Source organism: Podarcis erhardii, assembly GCF_964252035.2.
Source record: "Podarcis erhardii genome assembly, chromosome: 15".
Lineage (NCBI taxonomy): Eukaryota > Metazoa > Chordata > Lepidosauria > Squamata > Lacertidae > Podarcis > Podarcis erhardii.
In genome coordinates this window covers 16,197,472-16,222,582 of record NC_138505.1, presented here as the reverse complement: position 1 = coordinate 16,222,582, position 25,111 = coordinate 16,197,472, and the positions used below count along the sequence as shown (strand labels likewise).

General features: G+C 48.8%; 2 protein-coding genes across 5 annotated transcripts in view; one reads left to right on the top strand and one right to left on the bottom strand.

Annotated features, from left to right (window-relative positions):
• Positions 1-5,699, bottom strand: part of NAALADL1 (N-acetylated alpha-linked acidic dipeptidase like 1) — a 31,198-nt gene extending 25,499 nt beyond the window's left edge. The window contains exons 1-2 of one of the 4 annotated variants that reach the window (XM_081842440.1): positions 5,576-5,681; positions 318-447 (exon numbers count right to left, since the gene is read on the bottom strand). In XM_081842440.1, the coding sequence (XP_081698566.1) occupies positions 318-358 (41 nt within the window). In that variant the 5' untranslated portion in view covers positions 359-447; positions 5,576-5,681. Of the gene's footprint in view, positions 1-317; positions 1,160-5,575 lie in introns of those variants that run through there. The other 3 variants (XM_081842442.1, XM_081842441.1, XM_081842439.1) reach the window with 3 other exon arrangements.
• A 13-nt stretch (positions 5,700-5,712) lies between these two features.
• Positions 5,713-21,080, top strand: EEF1G (eukaryotic translation elongation factor 1 gamma). The gene is made up of 10 exons (XM_081842472.1): positions 5,713-5,869; positions 7,604-7,762; positions 9,377-9,440; positions 10,035-10,177; positions 11,233-11,376; positions 13,383-13,512; positions 15,167-15,353; positions 19,458-19,630; positions 19,746-19,870; positions 20,746-21,080. Exons 1-10 carry the CDS (start codon positions 5,855-5,857, stop codon positions 20,902-20,904), a joined length of 1,299 nt encoding a protein of 432 aa, XP_081698598.1. The 5' UTR covers positions 5,713-5,854; the 3' UTR covers positions 20,905-21,080.
• Positions 21,081-25,111: the final 4,031 nt, after the last annotated feature.

Below are 25,111 nucleotides of genomic sequence, written 5' to 3'. Positions count from 1 at the left end.
AAGTAGGACATCTTTCTGTTTGGATCCCAGAATACCCCATTTAAGACTGGCACCCTGGCACACTTCACCCCTCGGATGATGAAGTGGACTCTAATCCACAAAAGCCATAATACATCTATCTATCTATCTATCTATCTATCTATCTATCTATCTATCTATCATCTATCTATCTATCTATCTATCTAATCTAATCTATCTTTAGAAAGAATGAATAGGTACAGACATTCTATTAGACTCTTTGACCTGGGAAGGAATCCCATTTCTCCCAGAACAAAAAGAGAACTTTAGGACATTGCCTCTTCCTCCGCCAGCCTTACTTGAGGTTCTGTCTAATGCGTGCGGCTTCCACCTGGTTCATGAAGTCTTCGAGCAGAGCTGGGTCCAGGTCTCTAGAGAGGCTGTGAAGCCACTCCGGGGTTTGGGGTTCTTTGTAGATCGCATAGTGCCCTAACAAGATCCCAGCAGTAAGCAGCAGGGCTCCGGAGAGCGCAGCCCCAAGAATGTACTGCCAGCGCACTCCACACCCAGCCATGCCTCCCCAGCACCAGTGGAGGAATGAAACTGGCGGCTGTGTGGCCTCAAGGACAGAGCCAAGCCCCGGTTGAGAATTCCTTTCTTCCTGAGCTGCCTCTTGACACTTTGTCCAGTGCTCTGCTAGGTCTTTGTCCCTGTTTGATGATGGGGCAATAGGGTATTTTCTCTGAGCCAGAGTGCCCTTTGAACAGCTGGGTTATAAAGAATTGTTCCCTGGCAAACCCACATTAAACTTCCTAAATCCCAGGAACTCTGAGACTTCCTGTGTTTCCCAGTTATTTACTCAGAGTGCAAAGGCAGCCTGCGCTCCCCGATTCTCATCCACACCTCGAGAGACCTCACTGGTCTCTAACAATCCTGATCCTAACTTCCAGAAGCATGAACTCCAAGCCTCTAAGCACATGAGGATTCTAAAACCCTGAGGCTGGCAATCACGCACATGCCAAATTAATAAACTTGATTTAAAAAAAAAAAGAGGTAGAGAAAAAGCAGGTGGGTAAAAACAGAATTCAAAGTTAAGGAGCTCTGTGGCTCTAAAACTGGACTAATCCTAGCCTAGACACTATAGTCCAGGGGTCAGCAAACTTTTTCAGCAGGGGGCCGGTCCGCTGTCCCTCAGACCTTGCGGGGCGGGGGCGGGCAGACTATATTTTGAAGGGGGGGAAATGAACGAATTCTTATGCCCCACAAATAACCCCAAGATGCATTTTAAAGAAAAGCACACATTCTCCTCATGTAAAAACACCAGGCAGGCCCCACAAATAACCCAGAGATGCATTTTAAATAAAAGGACACATTCTGCTCATGTAAAAACATGCTGATTCCTGGACCGTCCGCGGGCCGGATTTAGAAGGCTTTTTGGCTGGATCCAGCCCCTGGGCCTTAGTTTGCCTACCCATGCTATAGTCGTTCTGGTTTGCCCACAAGTAAGCAGCAAATATTGTCATCTCTAGTGTAGGGCAGCTCAGCTTTTAAAAGGTTTTTAAATTACTCTCTCCCCTCTCCTGGGAAGAGTGACCCTTGCATCTTTCGGACCAATAAGATCCAGAGTCAGTTGCTCAGGTCTTGCAGGTAAGCATCTTAAGTAGCCTCCTTTTTTTTGCATTTGAAGAGATGGGGAGGAAGAGACATAACAGCTTGACTTAGAGGAAGGCTGGAGGCAGATTCCTCCTTTCTTCACAAGGTGGTGTGTGAGTTCAGCTCCCCTTACCTGTTAGGGTGGCCGTTCCAGCATCACTAAAAAGGAGGGAGGAAGGACAAAGATGTACAAAATATTTGCACAGGCATAGATGCAAATTTAGAAACATTAACCAACCCTTGTGGTTGGCATCCATCTGTCTTGGGAGACAATGGAGGAGTGTGTCTTTGTGGGTGGAGTCAAATCATTGGAAAGTTGCAGCGCCTGCTGTGGCTGTAGAGACTGATAAAGGGTGGAGATGTTTTGTTGCAGCTGGGGCTGACGAAGGCGTCCGCTTGTGCTCCTGCAGATGCCTTGTGGCATTCCTTCTCTCTGCGCTCCTCCAGCGGTCATTCCTCCTCTGGTCACTGCTAGGGATGCAAGACTCGAATGTCCATCTCCAGGCACTGCGGTCGTCTGAAAGGGATTCCAATATGGCGGGATTGATGTTTCCACCTTTCATGTCACATTTGCAGACATCTTTGTAACACAGAGATGGTCTGTCAACTGGCCGGGTGCCTGAAACCAGCTCCCCATAGAGCATATCCTTTGGCATCCTGCCATCTTCCAATCTGTTAAGTACGGAGACATACGTGTCTTAAGAGGCTGCCACAGAGACAAATGGGTGGGCTTTTCCCACCTCACCTGGCTGAATGCCAATTCTTCCTGTGAAGGAGAAAGGGAAGGCAAGATCTGTTGGGGAGCTGATGCTGGGAGCACCCCCATCCTACACTCAGCTTGTTTATATGCGCAAAGAAAACCATATATCCTAACCGTATCAGTGGGGTTGACATGGCTGACGCTGCCTGGCAGCATTTTTTTTAATGCTTTATTGAACTTAACACAAAGTAACATTGAATCCAAAATAAAATTATTTCTTAAAAAAAGGTAAAGGACCCCTGACAGTTAAGGCCAGTCACGAACGACTCTGGGGTTGCGGCGATCATCTCACTTTACTGGCCGAGGGAGCCGGCATTTGTCCGCAGACAGTTTTTCCAGAACATGTGGCCAGCATGACTAAGCCGCTTCTGGCGAAACCAGAGCAGCGCACGGAAACGCTGTTTACTTATTTATCTACTTGCACTTTGATGTGCTTTCAAACTGCTAGGTTGGCAGGAGCTGGGACCGAGAAACGGGAGCTCATTCCGTCACAGGGATTCGAACCGCCAACCTTCTAATCGGCAAGCCCTAGGCTCAGTGGTTTAGACCACAGCACCACCCGCGTCCCTAAAAATTATTTCTAGATAACACAAAATTATACAGGTTTGTTACACTTTGTCATCATCTTCTTGAGGTTCCATTGACTTCACATCAGCTCCATATATTTTAAATTATTCATTTCCTTATTGCGCCGTTTATCTCAGTTCTTGCTACCAATTATCAAGAGGATTATGTTTTCCTATACACATCCAATGTAATGCCGAGGTTATTCAAAAGCTGCCACAGATGTTATGTTACTACAGTACTTCTTAAGATAGTTTTTATACATGTCCCATTTTTGAATAAACATTTGATCTGCATGGTCTCTCATTTTCCCTGTTAATTTAGCCACCTCTGCATATTCCATTAATTTTTGTTGCCACTCCACTTTTGATGGTACCTTTCCTCCTTTCCAGTTGGAGGCTATCAGGATTCTCGCCGCCACGATGGCACATAAAAATAACTCCCTTGAATTCCTGGGTATATCAGGGCCTAAGATTGCCAAAAGGAAAGCCTCTGGTTTTTTAAAAAAAGAAACTTTAAACATTCTTTTAAGTTCCGTATAGATTACATCCCAAAACTCACTAGTTTTTTTTTTGCAAATTGGTGTGGAGCTGGCAGGGCGGTGGCCGTGGTGGGAATACACCCTTCAAACCAGAGATGGGCACAGTCATGGCTCCCTGTGAGCCCAGCGCTGCTTTATGAGACTCGCAAAAGCTGCATAGGGCTGGCAGGGCACACGCTTGTTGAGTCCTTCACCTAGAGGGTGGCGTGAGAAGGGGGCAACAGCTCATGACTCCCTGTTCACCCTGCGGGCTTGCAGGGTGTCGTGAGGAATGTGCCCCCCCCAAAAAAACCACAACAGCACCTGGGGTGAAGGTTCCCCCAGCCCCAACCACGCTAAGCCTCTGGTTCTCTCTGCCATTAAACAGTATTATCAAAAATGTTAAATTCCTGTATGTGCTAAGGTTACCAGAATTTTTTCAATGAATCCGGGGACACTTTGCAACTTCCTATTACAGTGGTGCCTCGCAAGACAGAAAACCCGCTAGACGAAAGGGTTTTCCGTTTTGGAGGCGCTTCGCAAAATGAATTTCCCTATGGGCTTGCTTCGCAAGACGAAATGTCTTGCGAGTTCCTGCGGGTTTTTTCCCCTTTTCCTAAGCCGCTAAGCCGCTTATCAGCTGATCCGCTAAAAGCCGCTAAACCGCTAATAGCGCTAATCCGCTAAGCTGTCAATGGGCTTGCTTCGCAAGACGAAAAAAACGCTATACGAAGAGCCTCATGGAACGGATTAATTTCGTCTTGCGAGGCACCACTGTAAATAGATCAAGGGAAGCGAGTGGCGCTGTGGGTTAAACCACAGAGCCTAGGACTTGCCGATCAGAAGGTCGCAATTTGAATCCCTGCGACGGGATGAGCTCCCGTTGCTCGGTCCCTGCTCCTGCCAACCTAGCAGTTCGAAAGCACGTCAAAGTGCAAGTAGATAAATAGGTACCACTCCGGCGGGAAGGTAAACGGCGTTTCCGTGTGCTGCTCTGGTTCTCCAGAAGCGGCTTAGTCATGCTGGCCACATGACTCAGAAGCTGTACGCCAGCTCCCTCGGCCAATAAAGCGAGATGAGCACCGCGACCCCAGAGTCGGTCACGACTGGACCTCATGGTCAGGGGTCCCTTTACCTTTACCTATTAAATAGATCAGTTTTGTCAGGGGACTGATTTGTAAATCTGGGGACTGTCCCCGGGAAACGGGGACGTCTGGTGACCTTAGTATATACACATAGATATTCAGCACGTTCCGTTTTTCATATCACCATCCAAGGCTGAGCATATATAATAAACAGTGGGAGGAGAAAAAGGAAGAAGGCTGCTTCTGAGATAAATATATGGCTGCAAGATGCCCAGCAGTGGAGGGACGGACGGGCAAGGGGCATTGGGGCTGCCACCCCCACCACCCACCCCCTCAGGGTGTGTGCTGGGGGAGAGGGGGGTGCACAATACCCTCACAGGGGTGCCATCATGCGCTGACTTTGGACCTGCTGGGAAGATCCCTTTTTGAGAGGGTGGCAGGAGCAACATCTGAACGTGGGGAGTTGGAGGGAGAGATGGGCAGCCATTGCCAAATGCAGACCCATGATTGAGGCACTTCGAGGGCAGCCTGCATGGGTGGTGTGTTAAGTTGATTAATCAGGAATACAGTAAAAAAAAAAAAAAATGGAATTTACATTGACAGGGCCAGTTTCTGTTACAAACTTAAAAACATATGGAATATGATCCAAGTTAGAAAGAGCAGAAATACCTTCCTTTGTTGCCACCATACATATATAATAATAGTATATTATATAATAAATATTATAATATATAATTTATTATTATTGTTGTTGTTGTTGTTGTTGTTGTTGTTGTTGTTGTTGAGCTTTTTTCCTAAAAAAATATTTAGGGGTACTCTCATTTTCCTACTCATATTGAAATACTGTCCCTCAATGAGGCCAAACTTAGATTCACAAAATGTTTAGGGTATGCGTATCCCTGCGTCCCTCCAGAAAAAAAAACCACTGATTATTATTATACCGTCCGTTTGAGTGCAGATATGCTCAATTACTAAATCACAACCACGTCAACATATTGGATTTCCCTACATGAATTTCGATAAGGCAACTCTCACTTTCAAGAATGGGAACCACGAAATAGCCTATCCAACCAGTGAAGTATCTTCCGTTTTTCTTATCTCTGTGCTCTAGCTGTCGCCGCCCCCTCCCACGTGGCGCCGTCCATACCCTCCAGCATTGTCACCAGGAGGCTCCGCCCCTCTCCAGTGACGCACTATAAGAGAGAGGGGGCGGGGCGCGCGTGGCCTTGTTGTCGCGCTCGCTGGATAGGCCGCGTTCCGACTCGCTTTACGGCCGCCTCGCGCGACGCTCCTCCTTTTCCTTTCCTCGCTAAGATGGCGGCGGCCGGGGTGAGCTCGCTGTTACACCTGGGGGCCCCTCGCAATCCGTTTGCATCCGACTTTGTGGGTAGCATTTGGGCGCCGGGAGTGGGGCATATAGAAAAAAATGACCCTAGCCAGTTGTTTTGGGGGGGATATTGCTGGGGAGAGTTGGTTGGGGTAGGAGGAGAGGGGCAGGAAGGGCCGAGGTGGGAGTGTCAGGGATACTTTCTTTCCTCCCCTCCCCAATTCTAATGTCATTCGGTTCAGGCTGCCTCATTGGGGTGGCTAAACGGTGCCAGGGAGCCACATGGGGGATTTATGAACCTCGCCGAGGGAAGGCCATTGGTCTATCTAACTCAGTATTGCTTACACTGACTGGCAGCAGCGGTTCTCCAGCGTTTCAGTCTGAAGTCTCTCCCAGCCCTAACTGGAGATTGATCTGCATGCAAGGCAGATTCTCTTACACTAAGCTTCCCCATAAATTGATGCCCCTGGTGTGCTTGTAAAGGCATTGGTAATGTTCCCATGCTGTTTCTTATTTATGGGGTGCAGGAGTATTAAAGGGCCTTTGTGTGTGCTGGAATCATGGTGGGGGCATGTTCTGCATGCCATTGATCCTCTGTGTGTAGGGGCAGTCTACTGCAGAATAAAAGCTGATTTAGAGAGCGAACAAGTAGGATGGGGGCTGTTGGTTTTCTGGCATTTCCTGGGGTCATCCCTGGCTGCTGCTGAGAAATGTAAACTAGTGGGACTCTTAAACAATCTAAAGAGCAATAGCTCAGTGATTCTTAGCCATGGTGGGGCAGTGAAACCTCCATGTTTAGCAGCAGTCTACGCAGAAGAAGGGAGACTTTGCTTCTGGCTGTCAGGTGATGGGAAAAGAAAGCTGGGTTAAATCTAGATCTGGTCTGAGGCCTTGATTAGGTGTGTCAGAGGAGAGGTGGGCCTGGTGCCTTGCTGCACTACTGGGGAGCGGTGGGAAATGGCTTGTGAAATGGGAGTGGGGGCTTGTGGGTCGGAAGTCTTGAGTGCAGAGCGGGATACAGGAGAAGGTGGGTAGCCTGCTTGGCGCTGAGTTAAGGGGCGTAGTTCAGGGGTAGAGCATCTTTGCATACAAAAGGTTGCAGGTTCAATCCTCAGCACCTTCAGGTGTGGCTGGGAAAGACCCCTGGATAAGATCCTGGGGGTTAGCTGCCAGTCAGGGTAGCAGAGTTGGATGAGCAGTAACTTGACTTTACAAGGCTGATTCCTGTATAGTTGGAGTGGGTTTTTGTGAGGGGGAGACTAGGCTGATGGAAAAGCAGGCTGCAGTGCAACCTTTTGGAGACCCTGGAGGCTGCTCATTGGTGGGTGTGGCTCTGTGGTGGAGTGAGTGTCTAGGAAGTAGTTTATATGGGCAGTGGGGAGGGTGCATACAAGAATAGAAGGCTGCTAAGGTTTCTAGTTCATAGTGATGAGATAGCATTATGCTGCGGGTGTGGTAAGCTCAAGATTTCCTACAGTACTGCAGTGTCAAAGTTGCAGTGACAAGGCAGGAAATGATGAGGTATGATGGCAGTGTAGGATACTACAACCATAAGATCTCATACAGTCAACTGTAAGCAGTTAAATCTCTGGTTCTAAAATAGCACCACTTGAAAATATATTTTGGGGGGTGGGGTTTTCCAGAGAGCAGGAGCTGGTATACTGTGCTAGGAATCTTCTCTTGCATATAAAAGCTGTGTTCTGCATTGTGTCTTACACTGATCCTTTCTTTCGCAGACTCTTTACACCTACCCCGAGAACTGGCGGGCGTTCAAAGCCCTCATAGCTGCCCAGTACAGTGGCGCCAAGATCAAGGTCCTCTCCACCCCACCACAGTTCCACTTTGGGCAGACCAACAAGACCCCGGAGTTCCTGAAGAAATTCCCAGCTGGGAAGGTGAGTGACTGGCCCCACTTGGGCTGATGTCTTCCAGCTGCCTCTCCTTGCTGAGAGTTGGTGAAAGGGGAGCTGCCTACGAGCCTGCTGGGGACACCTTGGCTTGTTCCCAGTTTGCCAGGAGGTGACTGTGCATAGTGGCAAATGTTTTCTAGATATGCCTGGTAAAAACATCAGCATCCCTACATCAGAACTGCCTCCACAGTCAGAGACAGCAATGCTTCTGAATGCCAGGTGCAGGAAACCACAGGAGGGGAGGGGGCTCTTGTGCTCAGGAACTGCTTGTGGGCTTCCCGTAAGAGGCATCTGGTTGGCCATTTAAGAACAGGATGCTGGGCCAGATAGACCCAGCAAGCTCTTTGTTATGTTCTTAATATGTATATTCTGTAAATAAGTTGGCAAAAGCTACTACAAATTATTGTGAGCCTGAGAAACACACTGTGTCCTGTGGGCAGGCAGGAGAGGGAGGGAGGACAATGCTCTCTCCATCCCTCCTCACTTGGTCTGCAGGGAATTCCTCCTTAAGTATGACAACTCGGCAAGTGTAGCATTTATATACTGTATTGGCCTGAATATAAGCAGCACTTCTTTCCAAATTCTGACTGTGAAAAGTTAAAGTGCAGCTTATATTCTTGACCATACGATATCGCTGCTGAAACAGCTGCCCATGATGGCCGTTGGGAGTGCAGGGCAACGGCGCCCATCCACCTCCCCCAAGCCGCTGAATTTTAAAGGTGTGGCTTATATTTGGGTACGGCTTATATTCGGACCAATATGGTAAATACATTTACAGTGGTGCCTCGCAAGAGGAAAAGAATCCGTTCCGCGATTCTCTTCGTCTAGTGGTTTTCTCGTCTTGCGAAGCAAGCCCATTGACGGCTTAGCGCTATTAGCGGTTTAGCGGCTTAGCGGCTTAGAAAAGGGGGGGGGAAGGGGAAAAAACCCGCAGGAACTCGCAAGACATTTTCGTCTTGCGAAGCAAGCCCATAGGAAATTTGTTTTGCGAAGCACCTCCAAAACGGAAAACTCTTTTGTCTAGCGAGTTTTCCGTCTTGCGAGGCATTCGTCTTGCGGGGCACCACTGTACTACAGTGTTTATATAGTCATGTAGAGCATATTGTTACACCCAGATGTTTGTTTGGCACAATCCTCAAGAGCTGCCACTCTGTTTTGGGTGAGGAGTCACAATCCTGAAAGTCTCGCGGGGCTGGGAGAAACTGCGTGTTGAAAAGGTTGGGCTGAACTCTCCGAAACACGCTTGTTTTCTTATATGCAAGGAGTTGTGTTTTTGTAATAGGGAAGTATTCAGCCTCGCACCTGCAACAAGCTAGCCCCACCTCTTGACTTCTGGTTACAAACAGGGCCATTTGTACAATCCGGATTTGGTATTGCCATTGTACCACTTTTGGAGTGCTGTGCATGGATTTCTACATGCAGTAGTGATGTCAAATGTCAAGCTATAATTTTATGTGTATTTTGCAAGCATCCAAGAGTGGGGTTGAATTGGTCTTGGCAGGGGGGCACTAGCTGGCTTCCTAGCGTTGTGGGTGCTTCAAATGGGACCTTTGCATTTGACCAGCCAGTGGCTTGAGAGAGGCTGTTTTTCTTCCATAGGTTCCAGCCTTCGAAGGGGACGATGGATTCTGTGTGTTTGAGAGCAACGCCATTGCACACTACGGTAACCCCAGTCACCTCTGTCTGCTTCTGATAACTTAATAGAAAGTGGGAGCAGGGTTTGTGGGCATTGAACCAAGAATTCCTTGGTTGGGGACTCCTGTGCAAGGCAGAAGGTTTGAGGTTGGTTGACTGCTAGTGGCAGGTGCAAGGGAACTGTGGGTGGCCTGGGGCAACTGCCAGTTCTTGTTATGCCACCTTCCCTCGCTGTCCTGAGTTTTGCACTTGCTCACTCTTCCAAATGCCTCACCTGCTTTCTTAAGAACTACAGATGAGATTCTGAATACAGCAGCCTAGAGGCTGTCCTTGAGAGGCCCTTGTGACCCTCCTTCCCCCTGGTCATCCTTTTGCAGACAGGTCAACATCTTTTGTTTGACTTTCGGAAACTGAGTTTAAAACTCCTCTGGTTTTGTATCTGATTTACTTTATCCTGGCTATTATAGTTTCATTTTCTTTATTACAATTGGTGGCTTTAGTCTTTGCCTTGGGGAAAATGCACAGAAAGGCAGAACAAGAGTCTGATGGATAAGATGGAGGTAGCCGTGGGGTGGGGAGACGGGTCTTTGCCCTTGCAGTAATAGTTGCTTTCCTCCTCCAGTCAGTAACGAGGAGCTGCGAGGACCCACCAAGGAGGCAGCTGCCCAGGTCATCCAGTGGGTGAGCTTTGCGGACAGCGACATTGTCCCTCCTGCCAGCACGTGGGTCTTCCCCACGCTGGGCATCATGCATTACAACAAACAGGTGAGTGCTGGACGTAGGTGAAGCTGCCTGTGCACAGTCAGGCCATTGGCTCACCTGGTGCAGCGTTGGGAAGGCTCTGGTCCCATCCTCCCTGGCTGCTGGGGCTTCTGGAAACTGGCATCCCAACAGCATCTCAAGGGCCCCTGCAGGTTCCCCTTGCTCTAGTTCTGTGAGGTTTCTGGCCAGTTATTTCCCAGCTATAAGGGTAGTTCTCCTGGACCACACCTACCTTTCCTGTGCCATATTATGTCAGGCAACAAAAAAGTTCAAGCCACAGCTGCAAAGGAAGTGTCAGATGTGACAAGAAGTAGTACTACATTGGGGAGAAAAAATGCTGAATTCTTATGGCAGAGCCAACTTAGACTGCGCCCTCAATTCTTCCTTTGCAACCCCAGTTTGCACTGTCATGTGATTGGCAGGCAGCATGCCCCACCTGCCCATTGACATGGGCCACAGAAGGTTGGCTGTGTCTCAACAGGCCCTGTTGACATATCCATTTCTCTACCTAGCCCTGATGGAGCCACAACATGTTCTGCAGGCAGATGGCTTCTTTGAATCCCACAAGTAGCCTGCTGCTATTTCTCCTCCCCTTGACAACTGGTACTCAGTGGTGGTAAACGGCCCCTGAATCCAGAGGCCCCATTTAGCTGTCGTGCATAGTAGTCAGCTAGACTCCTTTGCTTGAGAGGTCTTTTAAACTGGAGGTGCTGTGGATTGAACTCGGGGGTCTTACATGTGCTATGCATGTCCTTGAACATTAGGCAGGTGTTCTTTGTTCATGTAGAGCTGGAGGGACAGGACAGACACTTAAAAATAGAAGATGCACTCCCCATCTTATTTCAAAGTTGCATATTTAATTGATTCATGTTAAATGCACTTTGCAGAGGATTTTTGTATAGCGGGGCTGGCTGTCTATTTTCCGGGGGTTTTTTATCCTTTTTGCTGTCTCCTGAGTGTCCTAACTCCATCTTTTATTCAGGGTTGTTTTGGCTGCAGCAGATTCTGCTCTCCCTTCAGGATTTCTTTCTAAATTGTGCATCCCCCTCTCTCCCCAGGCTACAGAGTATGCCAAGGAGGAAGTGAAGCGGATTCTGGCCCTCCTCGATGCCCATTTGAAGACCAGGACGTTCCTGGTGGGGGAATGCATCACACTGGCTGACATCACGATTGTCTGCACACTTCTCTGGCTTTATAAGCAGGTGAGTTCCTGAGAGCTGGCTGAGGAGCACGGGACAGAAGCGTCTGGGCATGGTGGTAAACATATTTCCTGGCACGGTAAACCTATGTGCTATTTGCTCCTAGTAGGTATTGGGGAGGGGCAGCAAGGTTCCACTTCTCTGGCCAGTTGCAACTCCGGAGAGTAATTGAAGCTTGTGAGGGCCAGATTAGCAGTTCTGCCTTCTGGGGCAAAACGTGCCCAGGGCAAGGAGTCCTCTGGCGGCAGGGTTGGAAACAGCACCTCTTCTGAATCAGGGGTAACCATGGAAGAAGCAGTGCAGAGTTGAGGCGGTCGAGACCTGATTGCGGGGGGTGAAGTGTCCTATCCTCACTGTTTGGCAGGTTGCATACTTTGAACGAGGCTGTTAAGAGCAGTTTGGATAGAAAAGGCTGTTGGGTCTGCTGTGATGGAACTGAAATGTCAGGAGAAGAAAAACCCAGATTATGCTCCAGAGTTGCTTGAAGAGCCTTATGCAATATGTAAAACATCTCCCTTCATAATCTTACTTCTTTTAGGTGTGGGGAGGCTCAGGTTCTCTGCCACCATCCCTTTTCTCTGGCATGGCCATGAGGGGAGGGCTTTCACTTCGACATTTAAAATGTCAAGAACTCCCTGTTTTATCCAAAACAATGGTTTGTTCAGACAAGTCGGGATCACAACCAGTGGTTTGACTATGATTGATTTGAACCAAACCATGGCTCAGACTACCAAATCCCCCAAGATTGTCTGTAGTAGGCAACTTAGTATAAAGCAGAGTAGATTTGATTTAAATCAAATTGATTTAAATCACTAGTCAGTAAGACTTGATATAAATCATTTCTTTACAGAAAGACTCATTCTTGCTGGTATAATCTTAATATTTACAAGCAGATGAAGGTTTCATTTTTGGAATAATAAATTTTCAGAGTAGTTTTACAGTTATATCAAAATTACTGATTTGGTTATACTATTAGAAATACATAGGCAGATAATTATGAAATTATTGTGCGGTTTAATAAGTTAACTGTTTACATTTCATCAGCTTTTCTGCTGTACTTTATTGGAAGGAGAAAAATAATCATTTCCTTAATAACAACTTAAATAACTAATTTAACTACATAACATTATAGCATATGTATCCATGTTTGTTAACTGATGTGGTTAAACAATTTTTAAAGAACTTATACTGGGTTTTAGCACACATGAAAAACTTAAAACAAATCCTTATTTCCTGATGAATAGCCTTTGGACTATAATATAACTTAAATAGAAAACTCTTTAGAAAGATTTTTCCTCCAAAAGCATTTTATTCTAAAAATCCAATTTAAATTTTAAAAATCCAATTTTTTAATTTTTTAAAAAATTGATTTTTATCCACCCTGGTTTAAAAGTGAAAGCTTCTAACCTTCTTTAGACTGATGGAAATGAAGGGGAGACATGGTAGTCTTCTCCAGTTAGCTGAAGAACTTTCTCACACTGAAGTAAGATGGAACAGGCTTGCTCCTTGTTGCTTCAGAGGGCAGAACTGGAACAGGTTGGTGGAAATGGCAGGGAAGCAGATGTCACTTGCAGGCTGGGGAAACTGCAGCAGTGGGACAGAGTCTGCCTCAGGGGGGCTCTCCATTGGAGGTGTTTAAGCTAAGGCTGAGGCCACATCAGCCTTTCTCAACCTGTGGGTCCCCAGATGTTGTTGGACTACAACTCCCATCACCCCTAGCTAGCAAGGCCAGATCTCAGGGATGATGCGAGTTGTAGTCCAACAACATATGGGGACCCACAGGTTGAGAACTGCTGCGTGTAGTTGCATCCTTCATTGAACACATGGTTGGGCTGGGTGATGTCTGATCCTCCTTGTTGTCATGTGAAGCCTGCGGTTTATTCACACAAGCTGCAAACCATTCGTGTTTAATCCAGAAGTCACGGTCTTTTGCAACCTACCCCAGACCAAACGGGGGGCAGGGGAGATGAGCATGTGCCACTCAATCTGGTTCCCATTGCTGTCTTCAGGTTTTGGAGCCATCCTTCCGCCAGCCGTACGAAAACGTCAACCGCTGGTTTGTGACCTGCATAAACCAGCCTCAGTTCAAGGCTGTCTTGGGAGAGGTGAAGCTGTGCGAGAAGATGGCACAGTTTGATGGTAAGGGAACTAGAGGCCTCTACTTAAATTCATATTTTGTTTGTAAAAAATGCCTTTAAATAGTTTGTGAATTGTCCTTGCTAAAAAGTGGTGATTTATAAATATAGAGAAATGTGCTCTGTGAGAACTGGTGCCCTGTATTGGGCAGTCTTCACCCTCTCTGGTTCTGTTCCTTGTGCTATAGAAATGAGACACGGGTACAGAAAGATGACATCTCTCTTCCCTACGCCATCTGCCCTCCTTCTGGAAAGTGGGGTGGTTTAGAAACTTAAGATCCTCTTTACTCTGCTCCCAAGGGCATGGTCTGCCTTACTGTGTTCCTCTGCTGGCAGCAGCATATGCTTAATCACAAGTGTCTGTGTTCTTAAAAAGCTCACCAGTGTTATCTGCAGATTCAGCTACCTGATCTTAGACGAATCAACCCAGCTTGGCTTCTTAAACCATTAATCCACCTTCCATCCTTATGCTTTTTCAGATCTGCTGACTTGGCACCTCTGCGGCCTTAGGAATTAATGAAATCTGCTTGCTGAAATAGATTGAGCAGAGTAGAAAACTAGAAGGTGCTTTTGAAAAACTTGGTGCTGTTTGGCTTGGCAGCCACAAATTTATGACCGGCCTACCCAAAGAAATTGCTTGGAATTAGCAACAGACTTGCCATTTGTACATACCAATGTGCTGGCTTATTTTTATTTATTTATTTCATTAAAATTTTATAACACTTGATGGCTAAGGAAACCCCCCCTCCTCAAAGAGCAGTAGAGCAGTTCACGAAATAATAAAGCAATAAAATTATCAGTAAAAACAGTTAGAAACAGCTATTTAAAGCATTTGAAAATTAAAATCTGCAATAAGTGTGAAAAACCAGATACCTAAGTATCTAGGCAGGTTGGCCTAAGCAAAAAGGTACAGTCGTACTTTGGAAGTCGAGCGGAATCCGTTCAGGAAGTCCAACTTCCAAAACATTCGGAAACCAGACCTGCAGCTAATTGGAAGCTGTGGCAGCCCCATCAGACAGGGGAAGGGTTTCGAGAACGTTCAGAAACCAGAACATTCACTTCCGGGTTTTGATTGTTTGGGAGCCGATTTGTTCGGGAGCCAAGACTTCCAAGGTACGACTGCATTTAGCTGTTTTCTGAAAAAAGTACAGCAAAGAAGCCTGACTGATGTTAATAGGCAGGGAGTTCCAAATTGTGGGTGCAAAATGGGCATTATGTGTCCCTGTAACAGTGTCAGTTTTGCAGATCCAGGTGGCTGAGTGGGCATATATGGGGTAAGGCGCTCTCGCAGGTAAACCAGTCCCAAGTTGTTCAGGGCTTCATAGACTAATAGTAACACCTTGAACCTGGCCCAGTAGCATATTGGTAATGAGTGCAGGTCCCTTGAGCCCAGGTGTATGCAGACAGGGTCTCACCCCTGTCAGCAATCAATCATTCCAGCTGCAGCTTTTCCATATCGAGTGTGCGGGAAGCCCCACACTGAGCGCAATGCAGTAGTCCCTTCTTGAAGTAAGTGGCTTGGCGTGGGTGTGGCCAACCTGTGGCTCTCCAAATGTTGGGACTGCATTTCCCATAATGCCAGATGATTGGCTGGGATCAACATATGACAGTGCCCCCACCCCACATACCGTTTTCCTCCTCATTCCCTCTCTGTGCAGCCAAAAAGTTTGCTGAGAACCAGCCCAAGAAGGAGGTGCCCAAGAAGGAGAAGCAGCCCAAGGAGGATAAGAAGTCAGAGAAGAAAGAGGAGAAGAAGCCTGAGCCCGAGGAGGAGATGGACGAGTGCGATGAGGCCTTGGCCTCCGAGCCCAAATCCAAAGACCCCTTTGCTCACCTCCCCAAAAGGTGAGGCCCTGCTCAGGGTGGCGGTGATGGATTGGGAAAGCCTTTGGACAATCGTCAGTTTCTGGGTAGCTGGAAAAAGTCCAGGTGCCAGATAGGGCTGGGCGATAACTGGTTTTCAATATCGTGATATATCACCAGCTAAACATTGTGCTATTGATATATCATAATATCTGAAATAAGGAAGGAACTATGCAGAGGTGAATAGGACAGTGTCCTGGCAACTGTTACTACTTAAGGGTCTAAAACTGATAAGATGATGGTATTATCATCTCATGGTCACTTTCAGCAGCAGGCAAGCCAAAATGCATCCATATGAGACTTTTGGTTTGGGGCTTGACTACCAAATGGTGGTATTCAGGACAATCCAAAGGATGGTGATGAGTCATAGTGAATACAAATAATTTGGGACTGCCAGCAAAACCAAAAGTCCTGTTGGGATGCATTTTGGCTAGCCTACTGATGAAACTGAGTGTGTAATGATTAATAATGTCATTTATCTGTTTTAGACTCCTGTTGCAATGTTTAGCAGGTGATATTGAGAGGTTTAGCTGGTGATAACATTGCAACATTTAGCTGGTGAGTTATTGCGATGTTTAGCTGGTGAGTTATCGTGATGTTGAAAACCAGATATCGCCTAGCCCTTACACACATTGTGTTTTGTGATACTTTGCCAGCTGAAATATTATGAAACAATTCTCATGATGTGTACCTCAAACTGTTTTTGCATGCTGTATCGATATATAGCCCGTCCCTAGTGCCAGAGAATTGGGGGGGGGGCATTGTACAAGCTTGGAGGCAGCTTAGCAAATCAGTTCTGAGTCCCTTCCACCTTAAAAAAAAGACCCAGAAAATCCCAACTTGTGATAATGGGGAAGTCCCAGAGTTGTGCAAGGTACCAGGTCTTCCTTCTCCCAGCCACTTGATGTTTTATTTTGCTGTTTTGGAGGCTCCTCGAATTTTCCCGTGCATTGTTCAAGTGGTCCTGCCTCTGAAATAAGGTCTAGGAGTTTTCCTCTTTTTTTTTTTTTAAAAAAAAAAGCTGTGTTCTAGCCAAGCTTTTGTTCCTAAATCTGGTGACTGACCCTTGTCTTATGGGTGGTGTCAGAAGACATTCAGAGCAGGCTGCCATTGGCATAGGCCTTCTGCTCAGAATCCCCCTCTGCCTCAATTACTTGCAGGGAGTGTTGGGCAGCATCCCAGGGTGTGCAGCCCTTACAGGCTCCCTGTGTGCAGCTTGCTTGGAGTGAGATGGGATAGGGCAGGAGGTTCTCTGTTGAGGAAGGTTGAGGTGCCCTTTCCTGAATGACCCTCAGCTGCTTCCCAGGTGGTGAGGGCCTGGTTCTACGCATGTAAGCCGTCCCCCATAACCCTGGCAGGGGGAGAGCAGTGTGCAGGCAAAGGACCCCCCCCCCAAACTCTGCAGGGATGGCTTTCCAAGCCAAAGGGGAGTGTGTAGCTTGCTGCATGCTTCCCTTCTGTTTCAAAGGCTGTGGGTGCTAACCATGTACCTTATAATGCACAGGACAGTTTTTGGCCTTGGGAAAGGATTGTTCAGCTGCAGCAGGCTTTTGAGTTAATAGTAGATGGTTCTGTGGGAAGGATCCTGGCCAGCAGTATTTTCAGGTGGTCTACACAATGGACCTTGTGAAGAAGGGCAAGGTACTGTAGGGCTTGGCAAACGGACTTGCTTCTCTCCTTTGTATGTGGGGCTTGGCCAAGCACAGCAGCTCAAGTTCTGTCTGAAAGCAGTAAATGCAACTGGTAGAGCTAGTGGGACAGGCAGTTTATTCCTTCTCTCCTTTCCAGATAGACAACTTAGGAGATCTGCTCATTCAGGGAGACAAATTACTGAAATGCATTTCAGGTGCAAAACCAGTGGAACTGGAGGGCAAGCATATGCTCAGAACTTTGCACAGGATCAGCCCAGGGCAGAATCCTCTCCTGGCCTCTCCACTCACCCAAGCTTCCCTTGTTTCCCTAGCTGCCCTTGTTAGACACTTAGGAGTCCAGACATGTTCAGAAAGTAAATCCCCCCACAGCGAGTGTTTCTGATTCCCAGTTGCTTAATAGTGGCTTAACAGCAGCTGTAAGAAAATAGCCTGCCCCCTAAAATTACAAGCTTAACTTGCACACTTGCTTAAAATCACATGGGCGCCCTCTCCTGGTTTACCCACTAGGGGGCAGCCCATAGCTGTGCTTTGGCTGTCCCACATCCCATGCCTTGCCACGTGCTAGGGCTGCTTTTGTGCTTTGCCCCAGCCAGGCTGAGCCCACATTCCCTGCTTGGGAGGAAGAAACACTGGGCGGCGGCAAGGAGCCTTGCTTCTTGGGTGGTTCGCCAACCTGGTGCCCTCCAGATGTTTGGGGCTGCAACACCCCTGTCAGCTGCAGCTCTTGGAATGGCTGGGAGGCTGAATAGCTCTGGCAGCAGAGTGTAAAGCGAAAGTGTCAAAACTTTAAAGCGTGAAAGAGCAAAACAAGTTGGGGTTAGAAAACTGGGTTTGGCTTGGCCCCGGAAGATGGGAAGGGCCGTAGCTCAGAAGCAGAGCACCTGCCTTGGGTGCAGAAGGTCCCAGGATTGGGAGAGACTCCCTGGCTGAAATCCTGGAGAGCTGCTGCCAGTCAGTGTAGACGCTATTGAGCTAGATGGTCTTGACCGTGTAAGGCTGCCTTCTATGTTCAAATGTATGTTGTTCACCCTCAAGCATCCGGCAGAGGAGGCCTGTCCAGTCTTGGGTTGGGTGGGACAGCCAACTCCCCCCCCCACCCCCATGTAAAACATGTTCCCCTGCCAAGCTGTATTCAGAGCATGGTGTGTTTCTACAAGAGGAATCACACCGCTAATATTGGCCTTGATGCAACACTGCAGCTGTTACCAACACAAACCATCCTCTGAGCCAATATACTCTTCAACAGTAGCTGACTTGTTTTTGGAAACCCCCCTCCCCTACCCCATGTGTTCTGTATCAGGCGTAATTAATAGCGTTCGTCATTCTGAAGGCAGATGGGTCATAATACCACTTGAGTTTTGGTTTGGTTTTTTTCATCCACGCGATCCCTCCCTTCTCCCCGAAAACAGGTTTTTCTAGATTTTCAGCTGGCTTTTCCCTTCTGCAGTGAGTGTGAACTTGGATGTGGGTGGGCTGCTGTTTGGGATCAGCATCTTTGGGACCCAGTCACCCAGTGGGCTTCTACAGAATTTCTCCCTGTTTTGCTGAGATACCCCCACCCCTGAACCCGTGATGAACACACAAAAGTGGACGACTTTCTGGAAAAAGCTGTGGCAATGTCTATCGAACAAAGGGTAGCAGCCACACCTTCTGGTCTTCCACTTTAGGGCAGTCACCTTTCCTACAGCAGCTGCTCACCTGTGCCCCTCCCTCTATTCTTCTTGTGCAGAATGATGGATTGACTACTGTTCTCTCTACGCACAATTGCCTTTAGAGACTGGGGCTTTTAATTCCCCTGCCAGGCTGCTTATTGGGATGTCAACTGCATTTTGCATCAGTTAGCTCCTTAATCTCCAGGCTCATTTCAGAGTGCTGCTGCTAACGTTTCAGAAGCGCTAAATGCTTTGGGATGGGGTTTGTTTGGATGCCTGTGGGCCTGCCTGGACCTGGAGGTCTGCCTCGAGAGACCCTGCTGCTGCTGCTGCTGCTGCTGCTGCTTGTTGTTAAACAAGTCAAGTGTCAGAGAACCAAAGACGGGGCTTTTTCAGTTGGGTGTCCCCTGCCAACACACACACAGAGGGAGAATTCCCTCCCCTAAAACTCCATTTGGCCCCTTCTCTTGTGGTATCAAAGTAAGCCTTAAAAGCATCGCTTTAATTTAGCAAGAGTAGGTTCACTCTGTGCGGCAGAGGCTGAGTGGTGTCTTCGGGGAAGGGCTGTGGCTCAGTGCATGAGCATGTGTTCTGCGTGCAGAAGGACCCCCCAGGGTCAGTCCCTGCCTGCATCTCCAGGTATTGCTGGGGGAGGCCCTTGTCTGAAGCCCTGGAGAGCTGCTGCCGCCACCCAGTGCAGGCAGTACTGAGCCAGATGCGCCTCTGGTCCAACCCGACGTAACGCAGCTCCCTACGACCCTTTCCTGTCCTCTTCCCTTCAGCTCCTTCGTCATGGACGAGTTCAAGAGGAAGTACTCCAACGAGGACACCCTGACGGTGGCAATACCCCACTTCTGGGAGCATTTCGACAAGGAGGGTTGGTCCATCTGGTATGCAGAGTATCGCTTCCCCGAGGAGCTCGCTCAGACCTTCATGAGCTGCAACCTCATCACAGGTAAGCCTGCCGTGACCCCAGTCGCCGCCACCTCCATTGTTTTCTGGGCTGGCGGCCTCTGAGCTGGGCCAGACGGTCAAGTGACCTCTTTGTCCCCCCTTTTCTTTCCTGGCAGGCATGTTCCAGCGCCTAGACAAGCTGCGCAAGAACGCCTTTGCTTCTGTCATCCTCTTTGGCACCAACAACGCCAGCTGCATCTCTGGTATCTGGGTCTTCCGTGGGCAGGAGCTAGCCTTTCCGGTGAGTTTATGCCTCAGGGAGACCTGTGAGGAACTGGACCTCTTGGGAGAGCTGAGCTTGACGGCTTCCCTAGCTATTTCTCTCGCAGGAGGGTCAGGGAAATGCAGCATTGCCATTAGCCGTTCTCACTGCAGCTCAGACAGATGGCTCCTCACTGGATCTTTAGTCAGGCACACCTAGGCTAGATTTATGTTGCTCTTCCACAAGCAAGGAGCCACGATAGATCAATCAAGTGGGCATCCATGCCAGGAACACTTTACAGCAGCCTTTGCCAATCTGTGCTCGCTGGGGGCTGATGGGAGTTGTAGTCCAACAACACCTGGAAGGAAGAAAAAGTGTGAAGCTATGCACACCTTAGCAACAGCCAACTCTGGTTGTCCCTCCACAGCTGGCATGGGCCTCTCACCCACCGCCTCTTGCCACATTGTAGTTTGCCTGGCCACAAGCCGGTGGACCTGCAAACTGCAGCGTGACGACCCTGCAGCATTTTTATTATACGTAGGAAAAGCAGAATACCATTGCAAACTGACTTCTGATCACAATGGTCATATCTAATGGAGAATATATTTTGCCAACCTTGTGCCGCCCTGGTAGTTTGGACTGTGACTCGCATAAACCCTGACATATGGATCATACTTGCTGGGGCTGATTGGAGTTGTAGTCCAGAAACATCGAGGGCACCAGGTGGGCGGAAGCAGCCTTAACAAGATTCAGTGCCAGTGTTTAAATATTTAAGGTGATTTCCACTTTGGGCTTCGGCAGCCGGGGCTGAGCTGCCCTTGCAGTTAACGGGTGAAGCGGGGAGGGAGGCAGCCCCTTTATTTCTCTCTCGCCCCCTGCCCATCCTGACTCTGCTTCCTCCGTGTCTCCTTCAGCTGAGCCCCGACTGGCAGGTGGATTACGAATCCTACACCTGGCGGAAGCTGGACCCGGAGAGCGAGGAGTGCAAGACGATGGTGAAGGAGTATTTCCTGTGGGAGGGCGAGTTCAAGCACGTCGGCAAGGCCTTCAACCAGGGAAAGATCTTCAAGTGATGCGGCCAGAGAACTGGCGAGGGGGGCGGGACTGTTCCCAAAACCATGGACCTAAGGAAGGGCGTCGTAGTCTCCCGAAGGAGCAGTGAGAGCTCCCGCCACCGTTAGAAACAACTCAGCAGGGAGAGACGTCGTGACATTCAAAGACGCGAATTAAAAACCCAAGTGTGCTAGTAGCTTCAGTGTCCGGTCTGTGCTTGGGGGCGGGGGGGGGCGCGCTGTGGAAGGCCTCAGTGCCAGGAGGAGGAGGGAACAACATTTCCTTTTGTGCTCCTCAAGGGGGTTACAAATAGTAGTTTGACTTACAAGGCAGCCTCTTTCTACACCCCACGGCATGGCCCTTGCCCCTGGCTGCTTCCAGCTCCCCTAGAATATGCCTGCCAGATAGAGGGGGGCCCTGATTTGTCCTGGGGTGTGAGAAAGGTCAGAAAACAGTGAAAGCTTCTCGCTTTGCTTTTTCTCCAGAAGCACAAGTTGGGAGCAGGCCCTGTTGCTCCTTTGAGTTGTCTTGCAAGAGGGCCAGAGAGAAATCAATGTACAATTTTAAATATAAGAATAATGAAATCATTAAATAACTATATTTAAATAGGATGGATTTTAAGAATGCCTGCGTGAGCAGTTCTTTAACCCCTGGGGAAACGGATGTGTTTGCCTTGTGCCCAAAGGGTAAAAGAGATGGGGGTGTCCATAGGGAGGGCCTTTGGCAGGCAAGGAACGACACAGATCCATTTCTAGAATGGAACTAGATCTTGGGGACATCCAGTGCAGCTGAATCAACATTAGGGATGGATAAAAGGAAGGGCTTCTTCACACAGTATGTATTTAAACTATGGAACTCCCTGCCACAGGAGGCATTGATGGCCACCAACTTGGGTGGCTTTAAAAGAGGATCATACAAATTCATGGAGGAAGAGAAGGCTATCAATGACTATTTGCCACAGTGGCTGGGCTCTGCCTCCACAGTTGGAGGCAGCAACGCTTCTGCGTTCCAGTTGCTGGAAACCACAGGACGGGAGAGTGCTTGGGCCCTGCTTGCAGGTTTCCCATGATGGAAGAATCCGGCCGGCCATTGTGAGAACAGGATGCTGGACTAGATGGGCCACTGGCCCAATCCATCAAGGCTCTTAAGTCCTTGAAATGGGGAGGGGCGGCTGGAAGTGGCACCTTTATGAAGTTGCTCGACAGGTTTCCAAACCCTGACACACCCCTTTCCAGCTAAACCAAGGGAGGACAGTGTGGATGCTTTGCAAAGAGCAACATAGGAGCAGCTATGGACTCAGGGTGTGATTTCCCCCCGCCGCCACCCATTTTCTTATCGAGGCTAGGTGTAAGGGCCAAGGTAGAACACAAACAGAACCACACCTGTGGTATTGATTCAGGCCTTGCCTAAAACAAATAAGATGGGCTTGTAAGCTTGAGTGTGGCTGACACCCCATGCCCCAAGCAAGCAGCAAGGAATATCTGGGTATTCCACCATGCCCTTCTGACAGGCCTTGACCCAAGAGGAAGGCTGAGCAGGTAACAGTCTGAATGAAGGCCACTCCCTGCGTCCCACAAAGGGCAGAAAATGGATCTAACATGCCACCGTTTTACAAAGGAAGCAGAGTTGGTGCATGGCAGTGTTGGCAACCGGCAACTGATGTCCTTCCATTTCTGAGGCCCCCGCTGGGACAAGCGGAGGAAGCAGAGAAGGGTTGGCCAAGGACTGGGTGCAGGAGCAGGGGATGCTCTCAAACCCTCGGCCTGCCTAGCTCAGCCTGCCTACACTGACTGGCAGCGACTCTCCAGAATCTCTGGCGAGGAGACAATGACCCTGGGACCTCCTACACGCAAAGCCCAGGGGCTGAGCTAATCCTGCAAGTCTTTCAAAAAGGAAAACAAGCTGCTGGTCCTCAAGGCTTTTTGCACCAGGGACGTGGCAGCCATTTAGGCTGGCACAAAACTATCAAGTGTGTTCTTGAAGGTGGTGGACTTCACTGGGGATTTTAAAGTGGAGATTGGATGGTCATGTGTCAGGGATTCTTTAACTACTATTCCTGCATTGCAGGCATGGACTAGATGACCCAACACTCTGATTCTATACAGGCAAGGGGCCCTCCTGGTGTTTTCAGTGTTTTGAATTCAATTTGGCCCCCATGCCTCTCAGGGCTTGGCTTTTACTCTCCTGAAACTCAATGGGGGCAAAGTCTTGGCAGCCGAACTGGTTTGTGCCTTGGCCCAGAGAATTTCCCCTTGGAATTCTGCCGTTCTGTAGCATCAAATCTCGTCCGCCCTCCCAGTTCGTGGCTTTAAAACTGCACTGTTGGCCACAAAGGCTGGTTGAGGCCACAACATTCAGGGACAGCAGAGCCCTCAAAGCTGCCACAGTCACCCTTAAGAGCCTCCCCAGGGCACCATCTGCCTGGGCAGTTGTTGGGTTAGAACAGGGTTTCCAGCAGCTTTTCAACTCCAGCTCCCATCATCCCTACCTAGCAGGACCAGCAGGGATGATGGGAGCTGTAGTCCAAAAACTGGTTACAGATAGGTAGCCGTGTTGGTCTGCCATAGTCAAAACAAAAAATTCCTTCCAGTAGCACCTTAAAGACCAACTAAGTTAGTTCTTAGTTGGTCTTTAAGGTGCTACTGGAAGGAACTTTTTGTTCCAAAAACTGGGTTATGGTTTCCAGACCCGGGACTGGGAGAGAGCAGGGTTCAAACTCACTGTGTGACCTTGAGCTCAGTCTCGGCCAAACCTACTTCACAGGGTTGTTGTGAGGATAGACTGGGGAGGAGAACTGTGCAGGCCACCTTGAGAAAAAGCTGGAACAGAAACACAGTAAACAAATAAAAGAAATGGAGGACATGAATTCGCTTCTGCTGCTCCAGGAGGGCAGTCCTCTCTGGGTTCACACCCATCCTAGGCAGAGACATCACATCTGAGCCTTGGGCCACAAAGCCACCTCTGGCAACCTCCTGCCCTCTGCCCCCTCCCCACCTGACTTCCTCTGTCCCCCTGGCTACTTCTTCCGCAACTTGGTCCCTCCTGAATGTGCTTGGCCATTTGCTCTTCTGGCTTGTTCAGGGTAGGGAAAGGGCTTAAGTTAATCGCCTCCATCTGGCTTCTTGGGGGCCCTCAGGAAGAGTGAATCATGCACGTATCCTGCTAGGCGGGTGGGGCCTGGCCGCATGCGGCTCGGTATTTATCGTTCAGGGCCAAATGCAACGGTGGGAGGAAGGAGGGAGCCAGAAGGGCCCTGGAATGGAGCTCCACGGCCAGATTGGGACCCCTTTTCGAGGAGGGCAGTGGTGCCTGCTGTCCACCCCCAATGCCCTCAGTGGGGCCACTTCCTGGCCCCTTAGCATGCAGGTGGGGGCTGTTGAGGCATTGGGGAACTCATTCCGTCACCTGCTAGCGCAGAAGGGTCTACCTCGCAAGGATGTGGGTGTGGGCACAGAGTTAAACGCATGAATTGGGAAAGTGGATGAGATGGCTAACCACTGCACCACACTGCCTTTCTTGCTGTGCTTCAGGCCACTGCCTGGCTTTCAACATGCTTGCCTAACTAAGGAAGGACGGGGCAAGAGCTCATAAGCGTATAAAGAGTGCCTCTTTTCCCAACGTTTGAAGGCTGCCGCCACCACCACCCATCGTGAACGGTTTGTCCTGCGTCAGATGAGTCCCCCAATCCCCGCAGCTTAGCCCACCCCGCCAAAGAAAACATGCTGTCCCGGTTTCCATTCCCTGGGGAGGAAGGAAGGGCTGGGTAGAAATGTAATCAATAAAGTTTAAAATTGCTCTGGGTTTAATTTTCCCTGCAGACCTGAGAGCTGCATTTCTGCAGTTCCAGATTTGAAGGTAGATTTGGGCTATTTAATTATACAACATACAGTAGTGGCACAGTTAGGTAATTAAAGGCTGGGCGTAGTGATTTTATGAGAGCCCCTCCCCCTTAAGATGACTTACTTTTCAGAAAATGTGGTATGTCAGCCTTGCTACATTTTTGAGGGGCGGGGCTTCTCCTTGTTCCGCTTAGTGGGGCATCTGCACCCAAACCCTATCCTGACAGAGCCACTGACAACACAGCATTTGACCCTTGTCCTGCCAATCAGAGCCCTCCCAATCCTCTGCAATCGCCATGCCCATTTTGCAGATGGAAAGACTGAGGTGCAGAGAGAGAATGGGCTCCAAAAAACCACCCAAGTTAGCTCATATCAGAGATGAGATCTG